The sequence below is a fragment of the Cuculus canorus genome, chromosome 2 (genome assembly GCF_017976375.1).
Source record: "Cuculus canorus isolate bCucCan1 chromosome 2, bCucCan1.pri, whole genome shotgun sequence".
NCBI lineage: Eukaryota > Metazoa > Chordata > Aves > Cuculiformes > Cuculidae > Cuculus > Cuculus canorus.
In genome coordinates this window covers 63,746,955-63,774,060 of record NC_071402.1, presented here as the reverse complement: position 1 = coordinate 63,774,060, position 27,106 = coordinate 63,746,955, and the positions used below count along the sequence as shown (strand labels likewise).

Below are 27,106 nucleotides of genomic sequence, written 5' to 3'. Positions count from 1 at the left end.
TCAAGTTTGTTCTGTTGTTTGGTTTTTTTTTTCAAGAAAAAAGGATGAGAATTTTTCCAGCTGAAGACACTATAAAGTGGCTGTGCCTAGAAGGGTTCTGAAGAGAAACAGCTCGAGAAAAAGCCAAAAACTTCAGTATTATTAAGCCATTCTATCTTTTAATGCAAAAACCTTTCCCGTACCTGAGCTTGGTGTTTATCTGTAGAGCTTTGGCCAGCATCTTTGCTCCCATATCTCCCATGGCATTCCCACTAATATCCACTTTTGTAAGAGACGTATTGCTGCCCAACGCATTAATAATGATGGTGACCTCAGTTTTCAGCTTGGAATCTGCGAGGGATAACGACTGCAGAGGCTGTGGAGCACAGAAAAGGTACTGATAACAGCAACTGATATTACACCTCAAACATCAACGAAAAGAAGTTACAAGTTCCCCAAACTGTTGGTGAGAGCAATAAGCATCAAAGAGTTATTACTGTGTTTGCTTTGGCTCCTACAACACACAGTAAATTGGGCATCAACAACTTACAGCACAAATGCCAAACATACACAGATTAAGTTGCAAAACCCTGAAAAAAAAAAAAAAATTAGGTGACAGTGCCTCTAATTTCCTGTGTGCTACTAAGTACAGAATACAGTGGGAACCTGGAAAGAGGCAAGATAGCAAAAACCAGCTCTGCAAGATAACCTCTAGCATCCAGTGGGTTCTGCTTAACTAGCTTCCCTGACACTGAGAAATAAAAATATCTAGCCCTCCCCTCCTCTCCCTCAGACTGAGAGCTTCAGCCATGAGCAAATTAGAATCTGAGATTGTTAAAACAAAACCAACTCCTTTTAACTGTTTTATTATCGTTTCTTCAATTTTAGGTATGATTTTGCACAGACATTTGGGGAGGAAAAAGACAGAAAACTGCAGCAGGTCTGAAAGCAAAACAGTAAGAAAGTATCTATTAAAATAAGTAAGTGAATAGATACTATTAACAGTGGTGGTCTCACCTGCAACTGCAATACCTTCATGTAAGGGTTTATATATACATATATATATATACACATATGCACAGATACACACACACACTAAGAATTGTTGTAAGAAACCTTCCTTAAAAAATGTCTGTATTCCCTTCATTCTCAGCCTCCCAATACTGAACGGCAGGAGCTCAAGTGCATTCTATTCACCCCCATCCCTTGCAGATGTATTACAGCTGCTACAATTGTAATTTGTCTTTTCTGACATATGAGAATTCCACAAAATTTTTTGCTTGCTTAAGTACAGAAGAGCGTATTGCCATTACAGACTCATTTCAGGTGTACTGGAGGATTAACTTTAAGAACCTAAAATCTCCAAATTGCCAGTATGGGATAATCAACATCTCCTGTGGATGAACCATGGTACATACATTAGATGCCCAACACTCAGATTTATATGTATAGACTAACTGAACTGTGCACACCTTCCGATGCTTGCATGGTACCTGCTATACAGTGGGACTCCAGTCTCCAGACACCACTGGATTACAGTGATAACAAAAACCCTTGCAATACTAAAAAATGCACTTATAAATGAGGAAATGCATAAAAATTTGGAGGCATAGCATGTTTATAAATAAAAAGTCTAACAGTAACACAAGCCACATGCTGGTTTTATTTTAAATTGACGTTATTAAATTACTACATTAATGCTCTTAATCTGTCTACATTTCCTTGTTTTATTACATTATGTACCCTAAAGAATATCAGCATCACATCAGAGCTCCTGGCATAAGTCTGAGAAGACCTCCTGTGACAGATTCATAGAACAGCAGCGTCGTGTAGCACTCAGAAATTGCCAACACGCTTGTGAAAGTGAAGTTTCTTGTGTTTCTCATGTGTCACTTAGAAAGGGGCATTCCTGCACTCCAATTTTTCTAAATCTCAAATATCCTCCTAGGGAAGGAGTTCTCACATCTCGAGTTCCAACAACCTGACTAAACAGTATGGTTTGCAAAGGCTTCTGCACTGCCTTCTGCAGGGGCTGACACCTATACATTGTTCCTATCACATGTGAAATACACATACAGCACAGTAAAGCACCTGCAGTATTGGCAGTGTATTTGAAGTAGACGAACTGCTAGTTTTCTTGCACAGCTACCCTTATCACTTAATGAGCAAAGAACAAAAACCTCTGGATCCACCTGATACCCTGAAATCAAACGACAATTGGATTGCAACTCTGTATAATTAAATGCACAGGCTGGTCAGTATGCCCTAAACTATACGATTGTTACCTAAAGAAAAAAAACCAACCAAACCACAAACAAAAAAAACTCCACCGAAACAAAATCCCCCACAAACAGGGGCAATACCTTACATAGCCTAGAAACACTTACTTCTTGTAACAACTTAATAGTTTTCAGCTGGATAGTGGGAAAACAGAAGTCTGACAAGCACTTCAGTGTCCCTACTGCAGAAAACAGATACTTTGCCAATACAGTGAACGTTTCTTAATACAATCTTATAAGGGAGGGAAATGCTTAAATAAAAATAGAATTAGAAATTGTAGGACTGCATTCATCAATTTTGTCATCATCCTGCCAGAAAATTTTTTAAGAATTAAATTAACCTACATTTTTCTCCTCCAAAGCGCAATTCTGCAACAAACATCGAACTGAGAACTAAATATATTCAGTGCTATAGTAACTCCCTGCATCTTTGCAGGAGTGACTGCTGCTCTGAGTAATGGTGCAGTGTAACAGCTAATTTTGCAAGAAGAAAAGAAATGGCACAGTAAGCTAACAGTTTCAGACACTTCCTGCTATACTAATAAGAATAGGTTACTATAGTCTGTCTAGAACAGCATCCACTTAAAAGGAAAAACAAAGGGAAGGAAAAAAATAAAAGGAAACATAAAATCTCAAAAAATAAAATCTGAAGACTACATTCTTGTCTACATTAAACACCTGGAAAAATTTGTTGTTTAGGTTGTTACTACTGCTTTTAAATTGCATAGCCTTACATTTGTGTAGCTATATTTTTACAGTCATAAAACCAAGCCATTGTTTAAATCATTTTACTCATGACTCAGATTAACGCAGAAACAGATTTATTTAAAGTGTGTATAAATAAATGAAGAACCACTTGACAGATGACTATTTTAGATTAAAGACTCTTACTTCAGCTTTCCATGTAGATAATGCACAGTTCTTAAACTGTACCAGCCTGCAGGCAATAGTGATCAAGCAGTATGCTCTGGGCAACATCATACTCTGGTCTCTCCAACTCCACCTTTACTTTTTAATGTCCTGTGGCAGTAAATGCATAGTAACGGCAGAACAAGGACCAATCTAATAGCCAGAAACCTAAAACCATTTTCTAAGCATCAAGGTAGAGCGAGGGCAATTTTCAGCAGCTATCTGCAACACATGTTTCTCCCATGGTGCTACAGTCTACGTCCTCAACTCTTTAGCTGGCAGGAGATGCTTCAGATTGATTTTAGCACCTAATGAAACAGCAAGAAAAAAGAGATTCCCTCACTGAAGAGAATCAACAAGTGAAAAGAACATGGGGAGAGAAGAGACAGGATAAGACCAAAAGGATCACACGCTATATCCTAAATGTTAATGCATGACATGAGGGAGAGAGAGTTCTTTTATGTACCTAAATAAAACAACTTTTGGTGGATTATTTCATTGTAACACTGTTTGAAAACGGGATGAAACTACAGAGAGTGTTGTGAGGATAGCTCAGGAAATGTACGATGAGTAAGTATTACAGGAGCACATCTGACCACTTGATTGTGGAAAAGGCAGGAAGTGGAATAATGGCTGATATCACACACGGGCTGGAAAGGAGTACAAGAAGTAGAAGCTGATGATGCAAAGGAAGGAGAGCTGTGAGAACAATACATCCAAAATTTAGCAGTTACTTTTTCTATGACCTGGAAGCTTCAAAAATAAAAGCCAGGAAAGATAAACATAAGATTGCAACATTTAATAGAGAAGATGAAAGTTGGAATTTTTATCCCTGTGAACAAGTCCTATGAACAAGATAGTCATATAAATTCAAAATAAAACCCCAAACAAAACAAACAACAAACAAGGATTATAGAGTGTATTGAAGAGGTGTTTTACAATATGGCTTGAGTGGGAAGAAATGTTCACCTGCAACAGAGCAAAGGTATAAAGTAAATTAAAAAAAAAAAAACCCAAAATAAATCACATTTGCCTGTGATTAACTTGGTGTGACACAATAGTCTTCAGGACAGCTGTGAAAGACTGAGCATGAGTTATCAGGCAGGATAAAGAAAAACATCCAAAGAGAAGAAGCAGATGCTATCTGATGAAATGATACCACTCCTCAGTATGATATCAACAGGAAAAGGAGAGAAGGGGAAGACAGTCCTGCACCATTCCGTTTAGAGGTGGTGGTCACACTCCACAAAATGTAAAAGCTAGTTTGGTACAAGAAGTTATACAGAGATACACCAGAACACTTCTTAGAGCGATCCTCCATTTGACTTGTGCAAACAAGGACTTACTGATTTCATTACAGGAGCTAACTCAACTAGAATCAACTCTGGTATCCATCTATGTGCAACACTTCGCTATGTCACACTGACATCCCATATTTTAAAGAATAAGGTGAGGAGGTAGGCAAAGAATCAAGATAAAACACTCCCACTAATCCCAGTTAAGAAGAGAGAGAGGAGAGAGGATTAGTTTAACAAATCAAAATCCAACTGAGCAGTAAGAAGAGATGAACACAAAATATGGGTCTAATGACCTTGTATGGAAAGAGACATCAGACACCCTGGTAAAAGCTGCTCCACTGAGTACAGACACAGACAGGAGCAGAAAATAAGTAGGCAGTTAGTGTGGAAAACTTGGAGGTGAGACAATAAAGACAACAGGAATTTAAGCTGTTTAGACAACTGAAGCTACAGTTGGCTATTTCTGGCGAATGAGGAAAGCAGAGTTTGCACGCGGAATGAAGGAGAAAGAAAGTACTTAGAATAGATAACTAAAGATTGACAAGCATGAGAGAAATAGAGCATCTTAAGATTTCCTCCTAGCCAAAACTAGGATGCCAAGTAAGGCAGGGACACAAATCCAATCAAAAAGTCTTTCAGAATCAGGAGAGAGGGTGGAAATGAAGAAAGCGGGCAAGGATCCCAGCAAGGCACTTTGAAAGGGTCTTATGAAATTGCTCCTGTGATTAATGTACTAGAAGTAGTAAAGAACAGTAAAGTGAACGTGGTTTTTGCATGCTTTAAAGGAGAAACGAGTTCTTGGAGATCACTGCAGTGACTTTGCGTTTTTTTCAAGGAAAAAAAAGCTAATATCCAAGAACAGCTATCAGGAAATAGTGCATTTTATTAATTAAAAAAAACCCAAAAATTCTGTTACTGAAGGATTATGACCACCCAGAGAACATTACTACTGTAAACTCCTTTCAGGACACAAAAGTTTTGAAAAGTTGTGCCTATGGGGTTGTATAGCTCAGATCTAAAGCAAATAGGTTAAGCACATCCAACTGTTTAGAATGAACATTCTTCAAAGAGCACAGATCTTAAAACTATGCTAAGAAATAGTAATCCTACCTGCTCCACATAATCCAAATTAATATTGGAAAAAACCCCAAAAGTGCTGGATGTGTCTGTGCAGGATTATGATCAAATCTTATGCAGCAAATTAACACAGTGAAGAAAATGATCAGGAAAAGGCTGTGAAGGTACAAATACACATGACGATAGTAGGCAGAAAGATACTCACTGAATCCTCGTCTTGAATCATCTGAACTAAATTATCAAGTACTGGAGTGAGATTTCTGAGGGAAGAAAAGTTAGGAAGATGATGAAATCAGCAGCTTCTCCTCATCCATTCTCTTGTTATTTAAAAGAAAGAAAAGTCTTACTTGGATTTCATGTTGTTAAAATTTTTGCCTAATGCCAAGTGTCTTATCGATCGGTTTTTACTAAGCCAGACTACAAGAGTTGAGAGGTCAGATTCTAGGCCTGTAAAGAATCAGATTAGATTAAGAATTAAAATACAGACGACCCAGATATGTTCCGATTATTAACACTATATTAATTAAAGTAACTTTATCAGTGTATTAATTTCCAAGATCTCTAGCAAACTTTTCATTCTTCTGTTTTTAAATCTTTTTCTGGCTTTTGGCCTCTGTTCTTCCATGAGAAAAAAATGCTTTCTCTTAAGTAAGCCTTTTAAATCTTCATCCTAATCAACACACAAGCCATGTCCGTTCCACAGAGGAGGAACATAGTCCTTTGTCCATAGAGATCTATCATCCTTGGGTAGTTCCTCTCACTGTCAGACAGAGTTTTAAGTTTCTTCGAGAATCTTGAGACCAGACTAACTGCTATTTAGTATCAGCAGAGCTGTGCACCAACAAGGTCTCAAAGCCTTCTAGTGCAAAAAGGCTAACATACAGGCCATGAATAAACTGACCTGGAAAACAAGTCAATTTTTTTTCCACTCATGTTTACAAAAAATAAATTGCTGTATATTTGAAAAGTCCATTAATTACATTACAATGGTTTAGGATCCAGACGCACAGGGTAAGTTAGATGTCAAATATCTATCTATATTTAAAACAACCAATCTGTTTACATAACTGGGCTGAGTCAATGGGTCCCAAAGCTTTCCACCTGCCAATGCATCCCATCTTTCTTGGGCATTCAACTGTACTGGAAATCTCTTCCTGAAATATTTCCATATTTGGCGGCCAGAGGTGCAAATATAATAAGTGAATTTCTCCATATCATACACCTATGCTTTGAGCATGCAAGATGAGAAAACAGCTAGTACTCCCAGCTAAGAAGCACAGAGCCTCCAAAGCAGGAATAGTCCAAGACTAATTCCATAGACTCTAGCAGGCCTTTTCTGACTTTAGCTAGTTGATCACTCGCTCCAAATTTCCCTCTCACTTCTTCAGTGTTATGACCTCAGCTTCATTCTGTACCTGTTTTTTCCCTTTCTTCTTCATTTCCTTTCCTCTTTCAGCTTCTTTCAGCACTTTCATTTCCTCTTTCAGCTTCTCATCTTCTTGCACTTAAACCCCCTTTCCTCTAGATCTAATACAACATTTGCTGCCATAAATTTCTTGTGCTGTGTTACACTGATCTCAAACAACATAAACTGAGGGTAGGGTTAGTTTATCTATTAACATTTCTTACACGCTTTATAGCAATATGAGTTCCTGGTCTCAGACGTTCCCATAGCCAATACGGCCAACATACATAAAGCAAGAGCAACCAACCTTGATTACACTGTGAGCTGAAAGAAAAAGCATTTCTCAGATTCTCAACTTGCATGACTCTCCATTCCTGTTCTGTGTACTTACCATTGTCTGAAATATCTAGGCTGGTGATATTGTGTATTTCTGCTATGCATCCTTCCAAGACTTGTGCACCTCCCGATCTTAACTAGAGACAAAACATTATACATTTTTGCAAACTAGTTACGGTTTCAAGATCACACAGAAAATATTGGTAGGAGCTTTGTGAATACAGAAGGCACTACCAGCAGCAAAACAACAGCAACAGAAGTTACAGACATCAACATGACAGCATATGCACACATTCCTACTGTTCTCATCCTTCGCTCTCATAATTTGCATATAGATGAGAAAAGGGACTCTCTTTCCTTTCTCTTAAAATTAATGCTCATCAGTAAAATTGGGGAAAGATTCTGCAGACAGAACGAATCCTTTAGCACTTGTGCCAGGCAGTGACTGCAGCACTTTGGTGCAGATTCCTTATGTGAAAGGGTCAGGACATTTCCAACACCCAGTACAAAAAAAAAAAAATAAAATAAAATAAACTTAGTCCAGCCTATAAGCATGCAACACTGTCACCCTTGAATTCCAGCCAATTATATTAAATTATAATGAGCATCATCTTTCAGCTCTTGGCACAATCTTAGGGTGCACAGATCACACATGAGTAGCAAATTAAAAAGAAATAATTCAATAAAATTATGTTTCCCTGTCACTTGAAAGAAAATTTAAATAACCCAATTGTAAAATAGCTATAAAAGATTAAGTGATAAACCAGTAATTTATCTTATTCTTATTTTTAAAAAAGACATATAAGAGAAAAAGGGCAACAATAAAAAAATGCCTAGCTGGACAGTATCAATTATGACATTACTAAACTGAAATATTAAATGAATATAAAATAAATGTCAGCATTTAATGAATAACACAATGAAATGGTCTAGGGGAAAACATCAACATTAAGAATCAAAGTTATTAAAACTTACATGCTTATTTTTTAATGCTACTGAATTAAACAACACAATTTTTTTCCCAAAGAAGCAAAAGAACTCTCTTATTTCTTGCAGTCATACAAAACTATATAAAGTGCATTTCACTTCATTAACATCCCCTAGAAAAAGACTTAGGCGAAAGAGGGTAAAAGTTCTACAAAAAAATCTACTTTTGCATTTTCTGTTTTCAGTCTCCTGGTTTAAAAAGAATGGAAAGCTTTTTCAAACATGAAATAGCCTCTTCACCTCCTTTGCATAAAAGATTAGTAATATTTTACTCAGTCAACTTACTTGGTTACCCTGAACCAACCTGCTGATATTTCCATGAATAGTCTCTTTTATCCATGCTATAACCAAGGAACCACAAATGCCTTCAGAAGTATTTTTCATTAAAGATTTGATTTGGCACTTTAAAGTCTGAGATGTGTGATTGGTTAACAAGCATCTCAACAACTTGGATAGAGCTTTTAAAGAACAAAAGTGGTCAAAGACAACATCTAAATCATAAGCCATGTCTGGAAGTATAAGAGATACAGAACATAAGGCACCTTTCCTCTTCTGCATAGAACAAGGTCTACCTAACCTTCACCCTATCCCTGGGTCAGAATTGGTGCAGTTTTAATTCAACTTTATTTTTGTAAAAGCATTTGTTGCACTTGCTTTATGAATGTCAAAACATTCTGTTTTGCTCTGTGCTTCTCCCTCAGCATGGCCCACCACAAGATGACCATTTTACACCGAGTGTCTCATCTATTATTGCAGAATCTATGGAACTGGCATATTATATGCAGCCCTGGATTCGTTGTTGGTATGGTAAAAGTTCTATGCATTAAAATTATACTCAAAATAGAATCCAAAATGTTTATGCCATATATAATTTGAGGGTTGAAGTAGGCAATTTCTCAGAAGCAGCTTTCAATCTTGTACTGATAACTCTACATTCAAAATCTTAAATGCATAAACAATTCATGTGCACGAATGGTGTTAACTATTTAATCTGAGTGATGATAACTTGACTTTTAAGATTAAAATTTATTGCAACTTCATCAAAATAATATATTTTTTTATATATATATATAAAAGCAGAGATTAATTGAAGGGCTATTTGTCAGTGTGGACTGTGATACTGAAAAAACCCACCTCTGCAATATCTCCTATATGACATACTTCTGAGACTACAAATACAAGTTCTTATTCTGTAAATGAAAAACAACCCTTCAACAATTAAAAATGCCAAGTGTGTTCAAAGCTATGAGGTACCAACATGGGAAGGGCAAACAAAGGTGCGTACTGATTTAACAATTAAGGTAAAGCATGGAGGGTACTTACACAGTGACCAAGCTAAAGGAAGCAGAAGGGAAAAGAGTGAAATACATCAGTGCTGAGCAGGTAGAAATAAAAATGTAATTTTCATAGTAAAAATAATAAATAAACAAACAAACAAGCAATATAAAATGATTAAGCTTGGAGTTAATATACCAGAAAATTATGGGAGCAAATTAAAAGTGGTGGGAGGAGGAAGGAACAGAGAGATTTATCCTTTCATAATTGAGTACAGCTCGTCTGATGTAGGAAAGAGGAGAGCAAAGCCGAAGCACCAGCTTCATACCCTCCGAATAGCATGCGCTTGCAGCAACTGGGAGTAGCACAGGCCACTGCTTCTGAGCTTCCCACAGCTGCTTCTGGGTGTAGATTACACTGCCCAACTCATAGAGGGTCAGGGAGAGCTTGAGAAGGACCCTGCAGTGTGGGGCCCACAGAGAGTACTCCCAGCTCCCAGCACATCAACTTCCTGTCTGGTAGAAGGATAACTTCTTCTTTTCAAAGCACGTGAGAATGGATAAAAGCTCAGTGATGCGAAAAAATGTTAAGGGAAGGATCTAAGGAAGTGCTGTCAGTTGGGTGGAACCAGCTATGGGAACTCAACACTACTAGCTGGGCACAATTTCTTCCTTTCTGTCATGAGAGTCAAACACAATCACCTGTGCTAAATTCAGTGCCCAATAAAACTAAGCACCCCCTCAAAGGGCTCCGCCATATCCCATCCTGGACATTACATAATGAAAGGATAACTTTTTTCACTGCTGTCAGCCCTTGTTGATTTACCAGCTAATTTATACTCTCATTACTTATGTTTGTGTTTTACTGATTTATTCTTTTTAAGGTTATGATTACAGGATTTCATTTTTGTTACTTTAGTTATTCCTCCCTTTTCCTTCCTCCCTCTGAAAGAAAATTTATCATCCTTCTGATCTCTCTCCTCAGAAGTCAGAAGCATGTGTACTTGACTTAAAAGCTTTTCTATTTGGAATTTACATGTGATGTTCTTCAAAGTAATACCACTTTTAAAAAAGTATAAAATATCAGAACAAACTATGAAATCCATTCACAATGATTTGTTTCTGTCTTTCTTCATAAGGAGATCTGTGCACATTCCAAAAGCAATCCACCATGAACCTAAAGGTAAGGATTACTGCACCTCAACATGTTCATCAAATTGTATGTTTTCCACTTAAAGGGAAACCACTGCATTTGAAAGGCACAAGGTGACAGACTTGGAAAGATTTGCCTACAAATGAGAAACCTTCGTGCAGCTTTAAAAGGAAAACGTGGCAGAGCTAAGAAAACAGCCAGAGAAGGCCTGAGCTTAAGCTGGTTCATGTTGGTTTTGGCTAGAGTCCACATGGTTCTCTCTGCAACTTTGCCTCACTGGCTCCCCAGGCTTGTGGCTGGACTTTTGTCATAAACCGTAGCCATGGCAGGTATCATTCTGCAAGAGTATGGATAATCCTGAGAAACAAAGTATACAGTAAAGCACAGAGAAGCATGAGGAAACAAGACAGAGCAAATCAAGCTGCCACCATTGTGTCTATTTTTGTCGACAGGTTTAAAGCAATTTGCACAGTGCCTCTTATGTCAATGGTATGCTTCAATTAACTTTTACCAAAGCTCCCTATTGGCCTGAATTGATTAATTGATTAGGAAAGCAGAATTTCTCAGGTTAAAAAGTAAAGTGCAGAAGAGGAAGCATGTCTCTGGTACTGAAGGAAGACAATCAAACCTCAGATATGCCTTCAGGGTATGCAGCTGCCTGTGACCCATTCAAGTTGGGGCACCCTGGAAAGTCCTGCTGCAGGGTCTTGTATAATCACAGCACCAGACAGCAGAAGCTGCCAAGCAGCAAACACCACACTGGCTTAGTAGCTAGAATAGCTACACTGCAAGGAGGGTTTTGCGAACCAGGTGCTTTGAATCCCTGTGCTCATTTTTTAGGATGATGCCATCACACACAGCAGCCGATTTTTACCATAACTGCTTCTCCAAGTTCTCTCTTTCCCACAGTTTTTGCCTAGAGGGAGAATACTTCATGTCATGGGAACTCTAAATTCCACACCATTGCATCTTTTGAACACATCCTGAGAAATATTCCTTACCTCACAGCTACTGAGATCTAAAGACACCTCCTTCAGATTGTGATTGCAAGCCAGGCCTAATAAAAGCGCTCTGAAAAATATCAATTTTAGAACCATTTAAAAATAAAAAAAGGCAGCTTTATATCATCATCCTCTAAATGATCACAGGTTAACACACTTACAATGCAAAGAATCATTGCAAAACAAAACCCCACCAGTTGAGCAGTTACTTCTTAAATAACAACGGCAGCACAAACCTGCCACACTTGGAACACTCCAGCAGCTTTGAAAACTGCAGGGATGCAAAACTAATTAAGAAACTATAAAACTAACTCTATATCAAAATTTAATAACATTAATCAGAGATGAATTTTCTTCAAAATTTGGTTTCAAAGAGCATTAAGTAATTACAAAAGGGAGTGTTCAGTTTTACAACCAAACTCACTTTGTTTTTCAAAAATTCAGTAGAAAATTACATTTTTAATAAACACAAGATGCAGCACAGCCAGCCATTTCAGCCAGGCAAAGTGCCTGCAACACTCAAACACTGGATTGTGTTCAAGTATCACACAACTCTCTGCTTCCATAACCCAATAAATATTTACAGATTTCAAAATTATATTCCTAGATAGTGATATCCTTTGTCTTTAGGCAGAATGACAGACAAGTATAGCAACAACTTATTATGATTTTCATAAATCCACTTTTAAACCTTTATGGAAGTTTGTTTCCACATATAAAAGTTAGTGTTAATATCACGCTTACATTAATGCTGTTGTATCAGAAAACACAACACTGTATGTCTTAGAGAAGGAGCACAAAATATGTGCCTATACCTTCAAGTATCTTCAGAACAGATGCTGCTTTGAATTAGTAATTGAATAGAAAAACAGAAGGACTGCCTTCCAAACTTAATTTCAGCCAAAAACACGATAACAGAATTCAAACTACTGATGCATGCAGATAGAAAACAATCCATTTTGCTGAGCCATTTGCCCACACACTTGCTATGCAAATTGTGTGTAAAAGCCATACTTAAAATGTGTGTGTCCCAGAAAGGGTTTTCATTTAAATCTGTTTATATCTGCCCTGCAGGTATAAACGTTAATCAGAACTTTGCTGTTAACAAAGGCAAATATCTTCTGCTTTTTTTACTTTTTAAGCTATTAATACATAGACTTCGGGGAAAAAAATGTGAAAGCTCTATAACAGTTTACAAGTTTTAAAACAATCCTTGTCCATATTTCCTTCCCAAACATGCTTTTATTTAAAATTAGCCTGGTTACCTTTGCAAAGAACTTCCTAAATGTTTTGAGGTAACATAAAAAAATACAGTGCAACCATAAAAAAACCCCAAAGATTAAAAAAGAAGACACGGTGCTGCTTCAAATGTACTCTCTTCACAGGAAGGAAAGAAAGAGTTTTTATTCCTAACCTCTTTCGTGTATACTCATGCCATGAAAATCTCATAATTTCTTAATTCTTTGTCATGAAAAATCACCAGATTGCAAAGGCACTGAAGACAGAAATAATTATGCTTAGCCACTATGTCTAAATCCCACACATGGCAATACATGGAAAACTCTTGTCAATTGTGCTAGATATAGAATGCAAGAACTGGCCTTGCAATTAGCATTTGCATGAGAAGCATATCAGAAACTTGCTATAGCACTGACAGATCAAAATACAACTTTTGGCAAGTCTGTAAATGAACAATAACGCCAACATACACTTAAATGAGAAAAAAGAGAGTATAAACTGCTTCACACAGTTAAAAAAAAAAGGAAGAAAAAAAGACTGAGCTGCGATGGAACATTAACTATATTAACTATGCACAAGAGCTAAAAGCACCCTTTCCCCACCCACTACGTGGCATCCTCACAGTTCAGTTTTATTAGCATTACATTAACAGGTTCATCACTGTACAAGTAAACTCATCTCCTTCTTTCACTGCACTTATTAACCAATATCTTCCAACTCACTGAATTAGCATACATGATTAAACACACCACAACTGTTATCTAAAGGAAGTTGATAGGAAAGAAATCAAATAATGATTAATCTGAGGAATTTGGGACTCAGGGTGTCAGGCAATCTATATTTTATCTACATTTTTTTCTGCAGGCAGGCTTGGTCTTGAATCACACATCCAACTCTGTGACCTCTGGTTCACGGACACAAAGCAGAAACTCTTCCCTTGTCACAGGACAACCCATGTTGTCAAATGGTTTTTGACATGCACTGATCAAAGATGCCAGAGAAGTACTACTATTGTACACCACATCATTTTAGATTTTCCTTCCCAAAATCATCCTTCATGTGCTACTGCAATCTTGGCAATGACAAATAAGTCTGTCTCTACAGAGATGTTTCCATCTTCTTGTCTTTAACAAATCCTATTCATAGAAGTTTTGTAATTTCTTACAGTTAAGAACAAAAAGCTAAGCAGCTGTGCCAAGATACAGCACATCCTCAGTCCTTTTAACACCAAATTAACTTCCACAAGATGCTTTTCAAGTGTATTAATCAAGCCCTACAGGGTTTGAGAGGGAAAGCATGGTGTACTGCAGATCATAGTTCTTTGTAGTGTTGTGAGGTACACTCAGAGAAAAAAGCACATCGAGGAAACCACCAACAAGTATTAAGAGTTCTGTCCTACCCTATAGCAGAGGTGAACACTGCCATCAGCACATAACAAATTAAGCCCACGTGAAAATATGTCAGCTGAGAATGGCATAGATACTCTGAGGCTATCCATGTCAAGCTACATTTTAGACAGATAATCCTTTCTGTAGCAGTCTGTGTTGGCGAAAGAGGTTACTGCTTTCAGTTCATCCTACCCACCCATCACTGCCTCTTTACTTTTACCAACACCATTCACATGAGGAACTGCCTCTAACCCAGTTCAGTTAAATCCAGCCAGAGTACCTTAAACACTATCAACAGAGTTTTGCTAATACAGATACAGATTTGGCTGAAAAGGACTAGGAAGATGTCATTTGCTCCACAGCTAGCAGATCAAGGGGTCACAAATATTTGCAATAAATTAATACAATATCATCATCCACGAGCACAGACAACTGCGCAACACCCACTTGCCAAAACTCCTCACACCCCAGGAGATACTCAACATGCCAAGGGGAAGAGCTAAATAAGAAGCTTAGTGTTTGGGGTTTCTCACCTTTCCTAACCTGTGTAGATATATTCTATCTCTCACAGGATTCTTTTTTCCCGTAGCACTGATAAGATTGTCTCGAGTATTAGTCACATACCCTTCATCCTTCTTGCTTTATCAAACATAGCTCCCTGCTGCCCTGCACCACAGAATCAATAGCACTAAATTAATCAGAACCAACAAACGTGTTTCCCAATAATCACTTTGTTTGAAAACACATTAGTACCATACCTTCCTAATCATAGCAAAGTTTAAGCAAGCAAGATAGCAAAAAAGAGCATCACATAGAACAGGGTGAAAGATCAGACCTAAAATGATACACGCCTGCAGCTGAGTATTAATCTCAATCCAGTGTATCTTACCTTAAGCATCATGTTGTACTGTCCTTTCCAATGCTAAATTGGATTAAGAAGAAATATCCCAAAACTATGCACACTACTCTTTCCTGTGTGACGCTTTTCACTTTCCTCTCCCAGACTGTATCAAAAGCTTTCCATCCAGGACTCACTAACTACTCTTTATATCCCACATCTCTTATTTTGCAATCAACTACAATTTATTAGCTACTCCAATTCATTAGCTACTCCCCTGCTACGCTACTGCCCACTTCTCTTCTGTGTTCTCCCCAACTAAGGAGGCAGGCTCCCAGCCACTACAAGTATACCCACATACACATCTATACCTATATCTATGTCTAGATTAGGATTTTGGAGGTGTGTTCCCTGAAATGGTGAATTAATACATCTAGGTGTCTACTATGGATACAGTTATGTGTGCTTTAATGCATATCAGCTAGCGAGGTAACACTCTGGAAAGAATCCTTTCTTTAATTTAGTCCAACAAATACAGGGATTCTGCCAGAATTACACACCTTTAAATTTTATGGCTGGAGAGTTCAACACAGTTCAAAACTGCACACGTCACAGGGAGGGTCACACAGTGCTACAGTTTCCCCCAGCCTGCATTAGGCTGTAAGAGGAATACCTCTCCAGTGTTGGGTGGGCAACAGAAGTGCCCAATCCACATCACCAGAACTGCTTAGCCACAGGATAGGTGATGTACAGCAGAGAGATGCATTACACTTAACGTTCCTAGAAGTTGCTGCTGTCATTTCTCCCCACCAAAGGCGAGCATAGCTCTCTGCAATGTCTCTCCTCCTAAGCACTGCAACAGGTTCAGTTTCACAATGACTATTGCAATGCTGCAGCATCAAAGGAATGAAACTCACACAAGTACATAATCTCATTTTACTGTGAAGGAAACTGTTTTGTTAGTAAGCCACAAGGTAAGAAATGTATCAGAAAAAATTGTTGATGGAAGCTAAACTGCTGTGACATTCCCAGAGAACAAAATATGATTAATAGTTTCAACTGGGAGATGGAAACGTTTCTTGAATGCGTGACCATTATGAAACTCACTCTTGCAATATCAATAATGTACAAAAAAAAAAGACAAAATCCTTTCCTTTTCATTTTGAATCATGCAGTCACATAATAACAATGCAAACTAGGTTTTGGGCAACAAGAGAAATTGAAATGAAATTCTTACTTTAGTGGCTCAGGAGGGAGTTTAGTTCCCGACAGATTAATCTGCATCAAAGCAAGTGAGCTGCTGAAAAACTGTTTGAAGGAGGGAGGGACTTCTTTTCCTTTTCTGTAAGTAAACAAATTCATTAGGAAGTAGCATGTAGACATTCTTCATTCCAGTAAATAGTGAATGCAAGCCCTCAGAGTTGTAACGATCTTTTACGTTTAATTTGTTCTACCTTCAACAGCTCTCTAATCAGTGGCTCTCAATTATCTTAGAAATATAATATCATCAAAATGTTTATTCAACAAACAATCTTCAGCACTGCACTGCTGCACAGAAAAGGTTACTACATTACAACTACAAAGAATGATCATTTAGACCTGGTTAATAGCAAACATATCTTATGAGCAGAAGATTAAATAGGACATTACAAAAAACCCTGAAATTGCCTTTTCTCCACCAGAAATAGTTACTCAATGCTGGAGTAGCTTACCCCCTCAAATAGGTAACATCTATGATACAGAACCAAGACACTGATTTGAAGAAAAGGGAAGGTAATGTTATTATTTCTTACAATGCAAGTATTCTACAAAGTCAGTGTATAGTCTCAAAGACTTTCAAAGAGACTTCCTCCCAGAAAAGGACAAAAAAAGAAAAAAAAAAAAAGCATTTATAACTATCATGAAATCATGAAAAATACAGAATTTAAAACCTAAATTTAAAGAAGAGTCAGGTCAGCCAGACTTCAGAGCCTGATGTTACACCTCTTAGAGACAAAATATAAACAGACATTCTGCTGCATAAGTATCACAAAAAATGTATTAGACAAGGTAGCTTATTTTACAGGCAACTAGCAAACAGCAGAAAGGAAAAGATAGTATTTTACTTGAACTAAATAGCACCTATTTCATAGAGAACGAAGACTTGCATGACTTTTTTATAAAAGTCTTGGACTTCTTTTTAAAAAGAAAGATGCAACATAAAAGCAATAAATTCTAAAACAAAATACTATAGAAGTTGAGAGTAATGATATTTACACTGTACCTGTGAGAAAATAGGGTCCTAGAGAGACTAAGGACAGCTAGATGCTGAAGACATCCACGAAGGAGCGCTCCACACACCTAGTTTAACGGAAAAAAGAAAAAAAGATTTTATATTAACCCAGAAAAGTACCTAGGGAGAGAAGGTGGGGAATGTTTCCTTGGTGGTTGAATCTCCACAAAACCCATCTTTACCATATCTAGCGCACACTCCGTGTTGGATAAATCCAGATGAACAAGGGCATTTGGCTGGGCCAAAAAATTGTACAGGCTCTATAATTAATGGAGGAAAAAAAAGAATTATCCATGTTAATTTTGATATTATGACACCAATTACTGGATCGCTACTTTTCATTACACTTTAGGCTTTTATATAAAATTGCACTACATGAGTTGTGTCTGAAGCTACTTTTCACCTAATTAATTCAACCTGTTATACTTTTGAGGGCTATCATTTCTTAAAACAACAGAGGAAAAAATGGTGCTCATCTACCAAACATTACTCTTAATGCATAAGCCCTGAGTTACCTTGCAATTCACTTTCAAAGCAAATGATAATTAATTTAATTAGAAATACCTTGACATTTGTTTGGAGTTTGCTGTTACATTTCAGAAAGGCTAATTGGTTTTTAAGTTTAAGCCAGACCCTTTAACCATGAGGGAAGCAACTAATTTGCCTCTGAAGCACATAGTTATTTCTTAATATCAGTAGTGCACTGAAGGCTTAAGGGAGAATACAGGACAGGTAAAAAGGTTTTAATCTGATGGCTTCAGTACTGCATAGGATATGTCATGTAAATGTTAGCATATGTAAAACTTTACTACATGCTGTTTTATTTTGGGCTCTTTTCAGTCTCAGAGAACATGGAAGATTAATGTATGACCTAATTCACAGAAACGTGGAATGCCCAACTCCACATGAAATCTAGCCAAACAGAGCATTCTGAAATAGATCCATCTTTATAAAAATTAGGTCATTTAGCCCCTCTACCTACAGTGCAAGAAAGGTCCCCACTTTAAAAATCCCTGTGCTTTGCTAGGGTTTATTTTAATTGATAAGTAACAGGATTTCTTTATTCCTGTTGGAAAACTGTTCCACATATTGAGAGATCTCACTATTAATGATCTTTTCCTTTCAACCACAACCGCCTCTCTAACAGGCTAAAAAAAGCCTCACTTTTTGTATTTATGTACCTTAAAATAGTGTAGGTAGACATCAGGTTATTTTAAGCATTGCCTATCAAAGTTGTACATTTTATTTTTACTTTTGCTTTACATTACTTGCTATGTTATTCTTTCTTTAAGAGTAATTCACTGTCTTCATTTACATTTAAATATTTGTTTGCTACCTTTAAAATCCCCTTGTCCTGCTGCAACTTTCACCTCATGTCTGAAGACCAGTTCTTTGAATATGCTGATAAATCTGAAACTACTAAGATCTGTCAAAAACTCAGTCATGCAACAATGGAGTCTTTATCATTTTAATGCAGTCAGATATATTTCCAATGCCTAATACCTAAAGAACTCAAAACCCGATACTTAAATGCACAAAACTTCTGATGTGAGAGAAATACTAATGTAACTGTCAAAAAGTGAATACAGACAAATTGGGAACTAAGTAAATTTTGTTATGGAGAAAACATAGCTGCACCTCTAAGGCAATTGATAAACTGAACAAAGGAATTTCAAAAATAATTACATTCTTCAAAGAATCAAGAGCTTCAATAGCACGTGCCAAGAAGGTGCATAGATTTATTTACAAAAATATTGAAAAGCAAAATTAAATTTAAAAATAAATTGTTTCCCACCTTCCAATTAAAAATTTGTCATACATTTATCCCTAAAAAGGAGATGAAGTTTTTCAATTGTGTTTTGGTCACTTTGAAAGAGAACTTGGGGAGCATGGCAAGTCCAATGAAACAAGCAGCACACTTGCACTTTTCTTACTCATCAGTACAAGCCAAGGACTAAAAGCATGAACTAATATTATATGGCTTTCTTTAGTTGTGGGTCAATTTATTTCTCTGACTATATACTGAAGTGCAGAGATTAAAATGTTATTTTCAAACCTTCCTAGAACTGTACTGAAATAAAGGCAAAAGAAGGATCTAAACAAAATGGCTTTGCCCTTCTCTTAATTAAAACATCCATTCATTAACTCACAAATAAGAATGTGCTTACTGAAAGATCATCACCACGGAGTGCGTTCCCTGAGAGGTCAAGATAGATGAGCGTGCTTGCAATCAGCGAGTTGGCACTCAGTGACTGGGAAAGGCTATTCACCCCTGCCAAAATAAACATCAGCACTAAACTTAAGCCTATTCCAGGCAAAACTAGCTCAAGCTCTGCAAATGCACACTTGCAGTAAACACAGACATACAGAAATGTTTAATGACTTCCCGTTACAACCACTGTACTACAGCAGAGGAATACAGATCACCAGGTAGATACAAGACCTTCCCCTACCAATGAATGCCCAGCATCGTTTGGATCACACTCCAATAACTGCCCTGACAGAGCCACAGTGTGTTATACGTCCTGGATCCAGGGAAGAAGTGGTTTTGCCAAGTCTGCAATGGCTTTAACAGTGCGATTGCAGTTTGAAACAGATTTTTAAAAACAAGTTTACTCCATAATGTTGAGGCAGTGTCTTCCTGCAAACAATAATACTTAGATAAAAGTATCCATGGAAGACCAAGAACGTGAACAGCTGCAGTTGCTAGAACTTCAAAAGCAACTCATGATGTCTAGAAATCAAAAATATTCCCATTAGATATTTGCTTGCAATTTCAGAAAAACATTTAATTAAAATATCAAGAGATGCATAAAGATTCACAATTCTTGATCAGAACAAATATATATGTTTCACGTTAAAATTAAGAAGCATACATTGGGAAACCAGTCAGAGCTCTCATCCTCTAAAATTCTTCAGCTTCCCCAAATACAATTTAGGACATGGCTACTTCCAGCAAACCTTACATTCATCCAAGGATTCTGTAACATCACCAAGGTGTTAATTTACAGCCCTTGCTGCCTTTCAAGCAGTAAAGGCATGTGTTTCTTAAACATGTGTGTTTTGTAAGTGACTGGCCAAAGTTATAAAGCCAGTAGATGTTTTAGTCTACTATGCAACAATAGATTTCAAAGCTACTGGTCAGTGAAAATGGACAGGCATTCAATGGACAGAACATATACATTCCTCAATCAAAAACTATTATGAACTGAGTTTATCAGTGAAGATGTGAAGGAAGCAGCTAGCAAACCACCGGAAACCACAACAACTCACTTCAGCGCTTTAGTTTTCCAAGCTTCCAAATATTAAGAAACCACATTAGCAGCATGGGTCTTAGTTTCTGGAGGCTTTTGATACTGAACAGAGTAGAAAAACAGTAAGACCTTTGCCAAGTTTAAAAACTTTTTCATTCCGTGTAATTTTTCTTATATCTTAACATTGCATTGTTGAATCCACATCCTATCTACAAAGGTAAACTGCAAATGAATACTTCCTGAAACATCTAAAACCTCTATTTAAATGCCAGAAGGTATAGCTCTGGACGCACTTTAGTGAGTCTTCTCAACAACATTTGCAAGCAAGAAGTAGCAGAAATGAATGTATTGTACAGTCAACAATACAGCATATGCTATCAATAAGCAATTCAGGGAATTCAGGAGTAGTGCCTGAATTTGGGGGAGAAGAAGAGCTATCAAACAATCTGTAACATTGCTGCTTGTTTCATGTTTAAAAGGGCCAACTGCTCAAAATGAGCCACATCACGAAGACAAACAACGTGAATGAGGGATTTCTTAATTAGCTTTTGTCTTGGGCTCAGAAAAGCAAGTCCTATCTTTGAATGAGGATACCAGAATTTTCCACTTAACTGGAATCTTCAAATCAATAATTTTTTGTTTGAACTTCACCTTACCACACACTATACTCTAACAGTAATCTCACTTTCATTTGCAGACAATCTTTCATGCTCTTTTACGGCTCTCGGGAGGCTCAAGAGTGTTAATAGCTCTCAGGAACTTTGAGATACAATATCTGAAGAAAGATCAGCTGGGAAGTTACCACCTGAACTTCACTTCTCAATCTTAGAAACTTATCCTGAATAGAAAGCTGTTTTTAAGTAAGGTCGAAACCAGTGAGGGATTGTACAGAACTTCTGGAACGGAAAAGGTCAAAATATAAAAATATTAAGAAAAAGAAAGGCTGTTAAAAAAAAAGAAATCCATGCACCTTGGAGTCTACTCAATCCAAGGCCTCCTTTAGACTTTCCCCACAAAAAAAATTACAATATTCCCCCCTGAACATTACAAGTTCAAAAGCAGCCTCGCAAGTTAAAACCAATTCAGTATTGTCTTCTTAAGTTAAAGTGGCTAAGACAGAGGGTTTTGCAGACAACCAAAGAGCTGAAAGCCAAGTTTCTTTAAGTCCAGAGGGTTATAAGAATTCCAATTTTAAGACGTCACTTTTTTTAAGGAATTCTGAGGAATTGCCATGGCACAATATTCATGTTACTCTCTGGAGAACAGTTAGTCATTGCAATGTGGTCTGGACAACAATTCACATGAGGTCAGTATTAGACATACTGAAACATATTTTCAGCTTTTGTTTCAAGATTGTCTTAAAAACAGTGTTAAAACCCTTCCAAATTACTTTCATAACCTCAGAATTAGTTCTTATTAACAAGAGATTTGTGGATGAACTTCATCAAGCTGGCATTTATTCTTTACGAAGATGGAAGTATAGCTAGAAAGTTCTTGTTGTCAAATGTGGATCCTTTACCCAGTGCGCAATAAGCCAATAACCAAGAGAGACATTGTTTTATTCAGGTTTGTGCAAATCTTGAGTTCTTGGAGGTTTTCCTCAAATCAAAGCACACTTCAAGTCACCTGTCACCTTTATACACAAAGTTACACAAAGTCATACAATGTTCATCAAGCATGTAATCACATATTTACATGTAATTCTAATAAATCCCAAGTCATTCCTTGCACCTTCTGCACACATTCCCAGAGGGTCTTTAGGGGTGCTGGATAGTCATCACCCCAAAATTTACCTGCCAAGTTGACCCATTGGTCAAATCCTCCCAGTCCCCTCTCACTAAACCACTGTCTTGGAACACCTTAATTTAATTAAGTTCCCAGTTCCCCATTCAAAAGTCACGCTAATAAATTGCACTATTATCTAATCATGCAGCTGAACAAACTTCAGTGCCATACCACAAAAACTACAAAAGATAATCATTAACTGGGACCCATCTTGTGCAAGTCTCCTGCCTGTCCGACGATGGCAGGATATGTTTTTAATATGTTGAAAAATATCATGGGATTTCACCACCATTCTTTTCACTCAACAGTCAGAAACACTGGCTGAAATCATTCAGATCACAGGAAGAAAAGCACAGGATAAATTAACATACCAGAATTTGCATGAATTTCTGTCAAATTCATGAACTTCTAATCTCAAGTATATACATAAGGTTAGCCAACACCCTCCATCAATTGCTTGCCACCAAAAATGGAGTTAGCAGTGGAAAAAACAGCCCCAGAGTTTAGTAATAGTCTTTTAAATGAATAAAATCTCTTGAATGAAAAATCATTGTTGAATAAATTCAGTTTAGGGTTTATTATTTACTTTAAGCACCACAAGAGCTACAAAACACTCAAAAAACACCAAAGACCTCCTCTCTCTCCATGCATATTCCCTCAGGTCAACCCTTAAAGCTTAGGAGAACACAGAATCTGCGCTTCACAGAACAATAATTAAAAGCATAAAAGAGCATGGCTCCTATCTGTTACCAACTAATGTCCTTCACATACCGTAACTCACTCATCTTTTCCAGCTCATCAATATCTGTGAAAGAGCTGCAATGGCATCAGTGCATTACTTCTATTTTTAACAGTCACATTGTACACAGGACACCCCGGGTTTGTGCAGTTTGTTTAAGAAGTCAGTGTGTCACTATTTGCAAAACAGCAGTGCAAACAACCCTGGAAGGGTCTGACTTGTGTTTCAGTACTGTTATTGCCTTTAAAATATATATACATTTCAATTACCATATCAAATTGGAAATTTGTAAATTATAAAACAAATAGTCTTTACTTAAACCAAGCCACTTAACGGCCATTGTCACAACTCTCCGTTTCATAAAATAACTGTGTGCAAAATATTTGGAAAATTCCCTGCCCAGTTTTGCTTCAGAAATCTTTTTGAAGTACATATGAAGCATGATCATTCTTCACAACATAAATTCAAGCCCAAAGCTTACAGAGTGAGTAAAAGTTTTTCAAAGCATTGAAGGAGATTGCAAAAAAAAAAAAACTGTGCTGTTGAGAATAAATACATAAATCAATTACAGAATTAATGACTTTATAAACCTGTAACAAAAGGTATTATTAGGATGGAAGCCTGGAATTGTTAGAACAGAAAAAGAGGCACACTTATAAAGCATACCTTTTGGTGACAATGAGGTTTTGGATAAATTTAAATGTTTCAGTCCCTTTGGAAGTTTGGCAAACTGGATGCTCAAAGACGACACACCTGTTGGAAGAGTGAAAAAAAAAAAAAATGGGTGTTCTCAGATAAGCTGTGTCATCCCATGCATTCCCAGCAATCATACTGGGGACAAACACTTACAGAATGAACTGTGCTCACTGTCAGGGTGGGCCCAAAATTACCCTGAGCCCAGGTTTTTTAAATGGCTGATGTGGTCAAGATCCCTTCTTTGTCAACCGCTGAACAGACAAGGAACTTTGTCGTTAATCTGTGAGCCACCTTAATTAGTTTCAAGACCATATAACACACACATAAGTTTGAGAAGGGGTCAAAGGGAAGATATTGTACTTATCAAATGGTCAGCACCTGGGGAATCTGGAAGCTTTATAGTTTGGGCTAAAAAAAATAAATAAGTTAAAAAAAAAAGCCAGCACAAAAGAAAACCCAGCACTGGAACTTCACATGAAACTTCAAACCATTTTTGTTTTCTTTTAAAAAGAAGAGACATAAGCAAGAGAGATGTCTATGTTAGCTAACTCTGTCCTCTTCTCTTGACGTCAACTCTACAAATCTGAAACCTCCACTGAGTTGTAATGGCCACCTCACTCACTCTCAGCTTGGAAATGTTACAATCACTTGCAATCCCAAACAGTAAAAACCTATTAAGATGCTGACAGGAACTAGACTACCTCAGCACAAATCCAATGACAGAAAGAAAAAGAAAACCAAACCAAACCCCCACACTTTTCACTAAAGCCCCTTCTCAGTGTATCCAAATTCTACAGTCCATAAATTTAACACTGCCATTTAAGTAGTAGATTGAAATTTGATTAAGAGGGCACGTGCTAAATAACAATGAAAACAATCCATGAAATATTTATTAGTGGAATAAATCAATGCAGAAACTCTAGGCTTAACCTAATGTGTGAAATATAGTCTTCTACAGCAACTCACTTGGTGGAAAAGGGCAAAAAGAAAGAGGGTAAAGCCTTTTACTTGTTTTAAAATACAATAAATGAAAAAGCCAATACTCTTCTCCACATATTCAGACATGAAACAGTCCACTAGTACATCACATGCATATGTTTACTATGCTTTTATCATGGTTTAGCTATCATTGACAATGAAAGAGCAGCTAACCTGCAGATGTTATTGTAGGCTTCTTTTAACACTCTCTGTAAAAGCATGCTGTGTATGCCAGCAAAAGGTGCAACATCCACAGAGCCCAAAACAACATACTGTATTTTATTTATACTGCCAAAATATTAAAATAAATTATGCCAAGGCACCAAGATTCTAAAACATAATGGTAAATGGATGTCTTTACAACTTTCAGCAAGAATTAATCACCTTAAATTAATAGGTTTTTCTTTCATAGCTTTACTGTTAAAAATATATACATGTCTTTTTAGCTCCTCTGAAGTAGGAGGTTCGATCTATCTTGAGCTGGCCTCAATTTATATTCTCTAGTAGCTAACTGTCCACACCCATTGAGTTGGTTTAGTCACAATACAGACTTTGAAAATCAAAATACAGTTATGCTGGCAGAAGAGCAGAAAAAGGAGTAGAATCAGAATCATTAAGGATAACACAAGGGTAATTTTTGTTGTGAAATATTTTGGGTAAGAAGTGCACCAAATAATTTTATCTTTCCACCTTCATATTTAGCTAACAATCTATGGAACGCTTATCACTCTAGGCAAGCTGAACAATTTTAACATCTGGATTAACACTGGATGTTAAGGATCCACCCCAGTTATAAGATGCAGAAATCAGGTGTAGAAAAGGGGTTATTACGGTCACTCAGGCCCTTGAACGCTATTTAAGCTACTCATTTTTGATAGCCTCATAACAAAAACACAAGCTCTAATGGCAGAAGTAGAGTTAACTGCATCCAGCCAAATAGTTCTAAATTTGAGTATCTCTAGGCTTCAGTATGTTTGTTTTGCATTACTTTTAACAAAATACGAGACTAAGTTCTGATCCTAGTCAAGCCAAAAGCAAAACTCCTGTCACTTTAGCATGGCTAGATTATAAAATCAAGACTGATAATAAATTTTACAGGTGTTAGTCTCACAAATATTGACAGTACCATAAAGGGAAGCCAACAACAAATTAAGAGAGTAGTCTCAGCATAAAATCATTTTACATAAACTCTGCTTCACTTTTGAGTTGAAGCCAGGTCCTACAGTTAAGTTAAACTAAACACACTTCTCATGTTAATGGAATACGGAAAGTTGCATTAATTTAATGTCTTCATACATTAGTACTCAGTAATATATAATATTTTAGGGTGTTCTTTCTGTTCAAATAAAGCATAACAATATTTTCTTCCCTATGATACACACAGTTCTGTGTTATTTCCCTTATAACTGCAGAGTAATATGATTGAACTTCCACTGAAGAGGTGATTTTTCAAGATGTGTTTTCCAAAATCTGTATGTTTACACGAATCTCCATTGTCTCAGCTTTTACCTATTAAATGCTTGCTGCCCCTTCAGTTTAATAGTCAATCCTACTTTGCACTCAGTAACTATCAGATCACAGGACACGCAAATCTTTCCTAAACTGAAGAGCTGCAATATTTGCACACTACAATTATAGTTAATTTCTCTTCAACTACTCATATAACTCATCTAATTCTCTAATGAAAAGGTTAAATCTTAATTGCATATGGGATAGGAGACACTGAGATAGTGAAAAAACCCTAATAATTTCTCCAAGTTGTAGTTTCTACATTTCATTTGTACCTTGAATGTGGCTACTGCAGAATGGTTTGAATCTACAGGTTTGTTGCAAAGAGAAGTACCTACAGTTATGCACTTTAAAAAGAAAAAATTCTCTGCATTATAGAATATCTACCAAATGCTTTGCTCATTTGTTTTAATACAATCTAAATGCACTTCTTCAAAAGCAAAATCAATGATGTGACAGCCTTTTTTCCAGTTTGCAATGGTATTTTTTGTACAATGCTGTTATGCCTACGGCACATTGTAATAACAATGTTCTTCAGCAAAACACTGGCTTTCACGTGAAACGGATTCTTAAAGAGGCTAAGTGGTAATCAGCAGGGAAGAGGTAATCAGAAGAGTTAAAGCAATTCATGTGAACCACATTAAAAAAACCCTACTCTGAGTAGGTTAAAATCAAAAATATTTTCATATTTGTTCTTAGTCAAAAGGAAA

The 27,106-nt window shown here is 36.9% G+C and overlaps 1 protein-coding gene across 5 annotated transcripts in view; it reads right to left on the bottom strand.

The window, feature by feature from the left end:
• Positions 1–27,106, bottom strand: part of CARMIL1 (capping protein regulator and myosin 1 linker 1) — a 194,127-nt gene that overhangs the window by 62,146 nt on the left and 104,875 nt on the right. For all 5 annotated transcript variants that reach the window (XM_054057344.1, XM_054057346.1, XM_054057347.1 and 2 more), the window contains exons 12-21: positions 23,880–23,966; positions 19,604–19,707; positions 17,618–17,695; positions 17,427–17,503; positions 16,401–16,505; positions 11,699–11,768; positions 7,339–7,420; positions 5,890–5,989; positions 5,748–5,802; positions 183–355 (exon numbers count right to left, since the gene is read on the bottom strand). In XM_054057344.1, the coding sequence (XP_053913319.1) occupies positions 183–355; positions 5,748–5,802; positions 5,890–5,989; positions 7,339–7,420; positions 11,699–11,768; positions 16,401–16,505; positions 17,427–17,503; positions 17,618–17,695; positions 19,604–19,707; positions 23,880–23,966 (931 nt within the window). The remainder of the gene's footprint in view (positions 1–182; positions 356–5,747; positions 5,803–5,889; positions 5,990–7,338; positions 7,421–11,698; positions 11,769–16,400; positions 16,506–17,426; positions 17,504–17,617; positions 17,696–19,603; positions 19,708–23,879; positions 23,967–27,106) is intronic.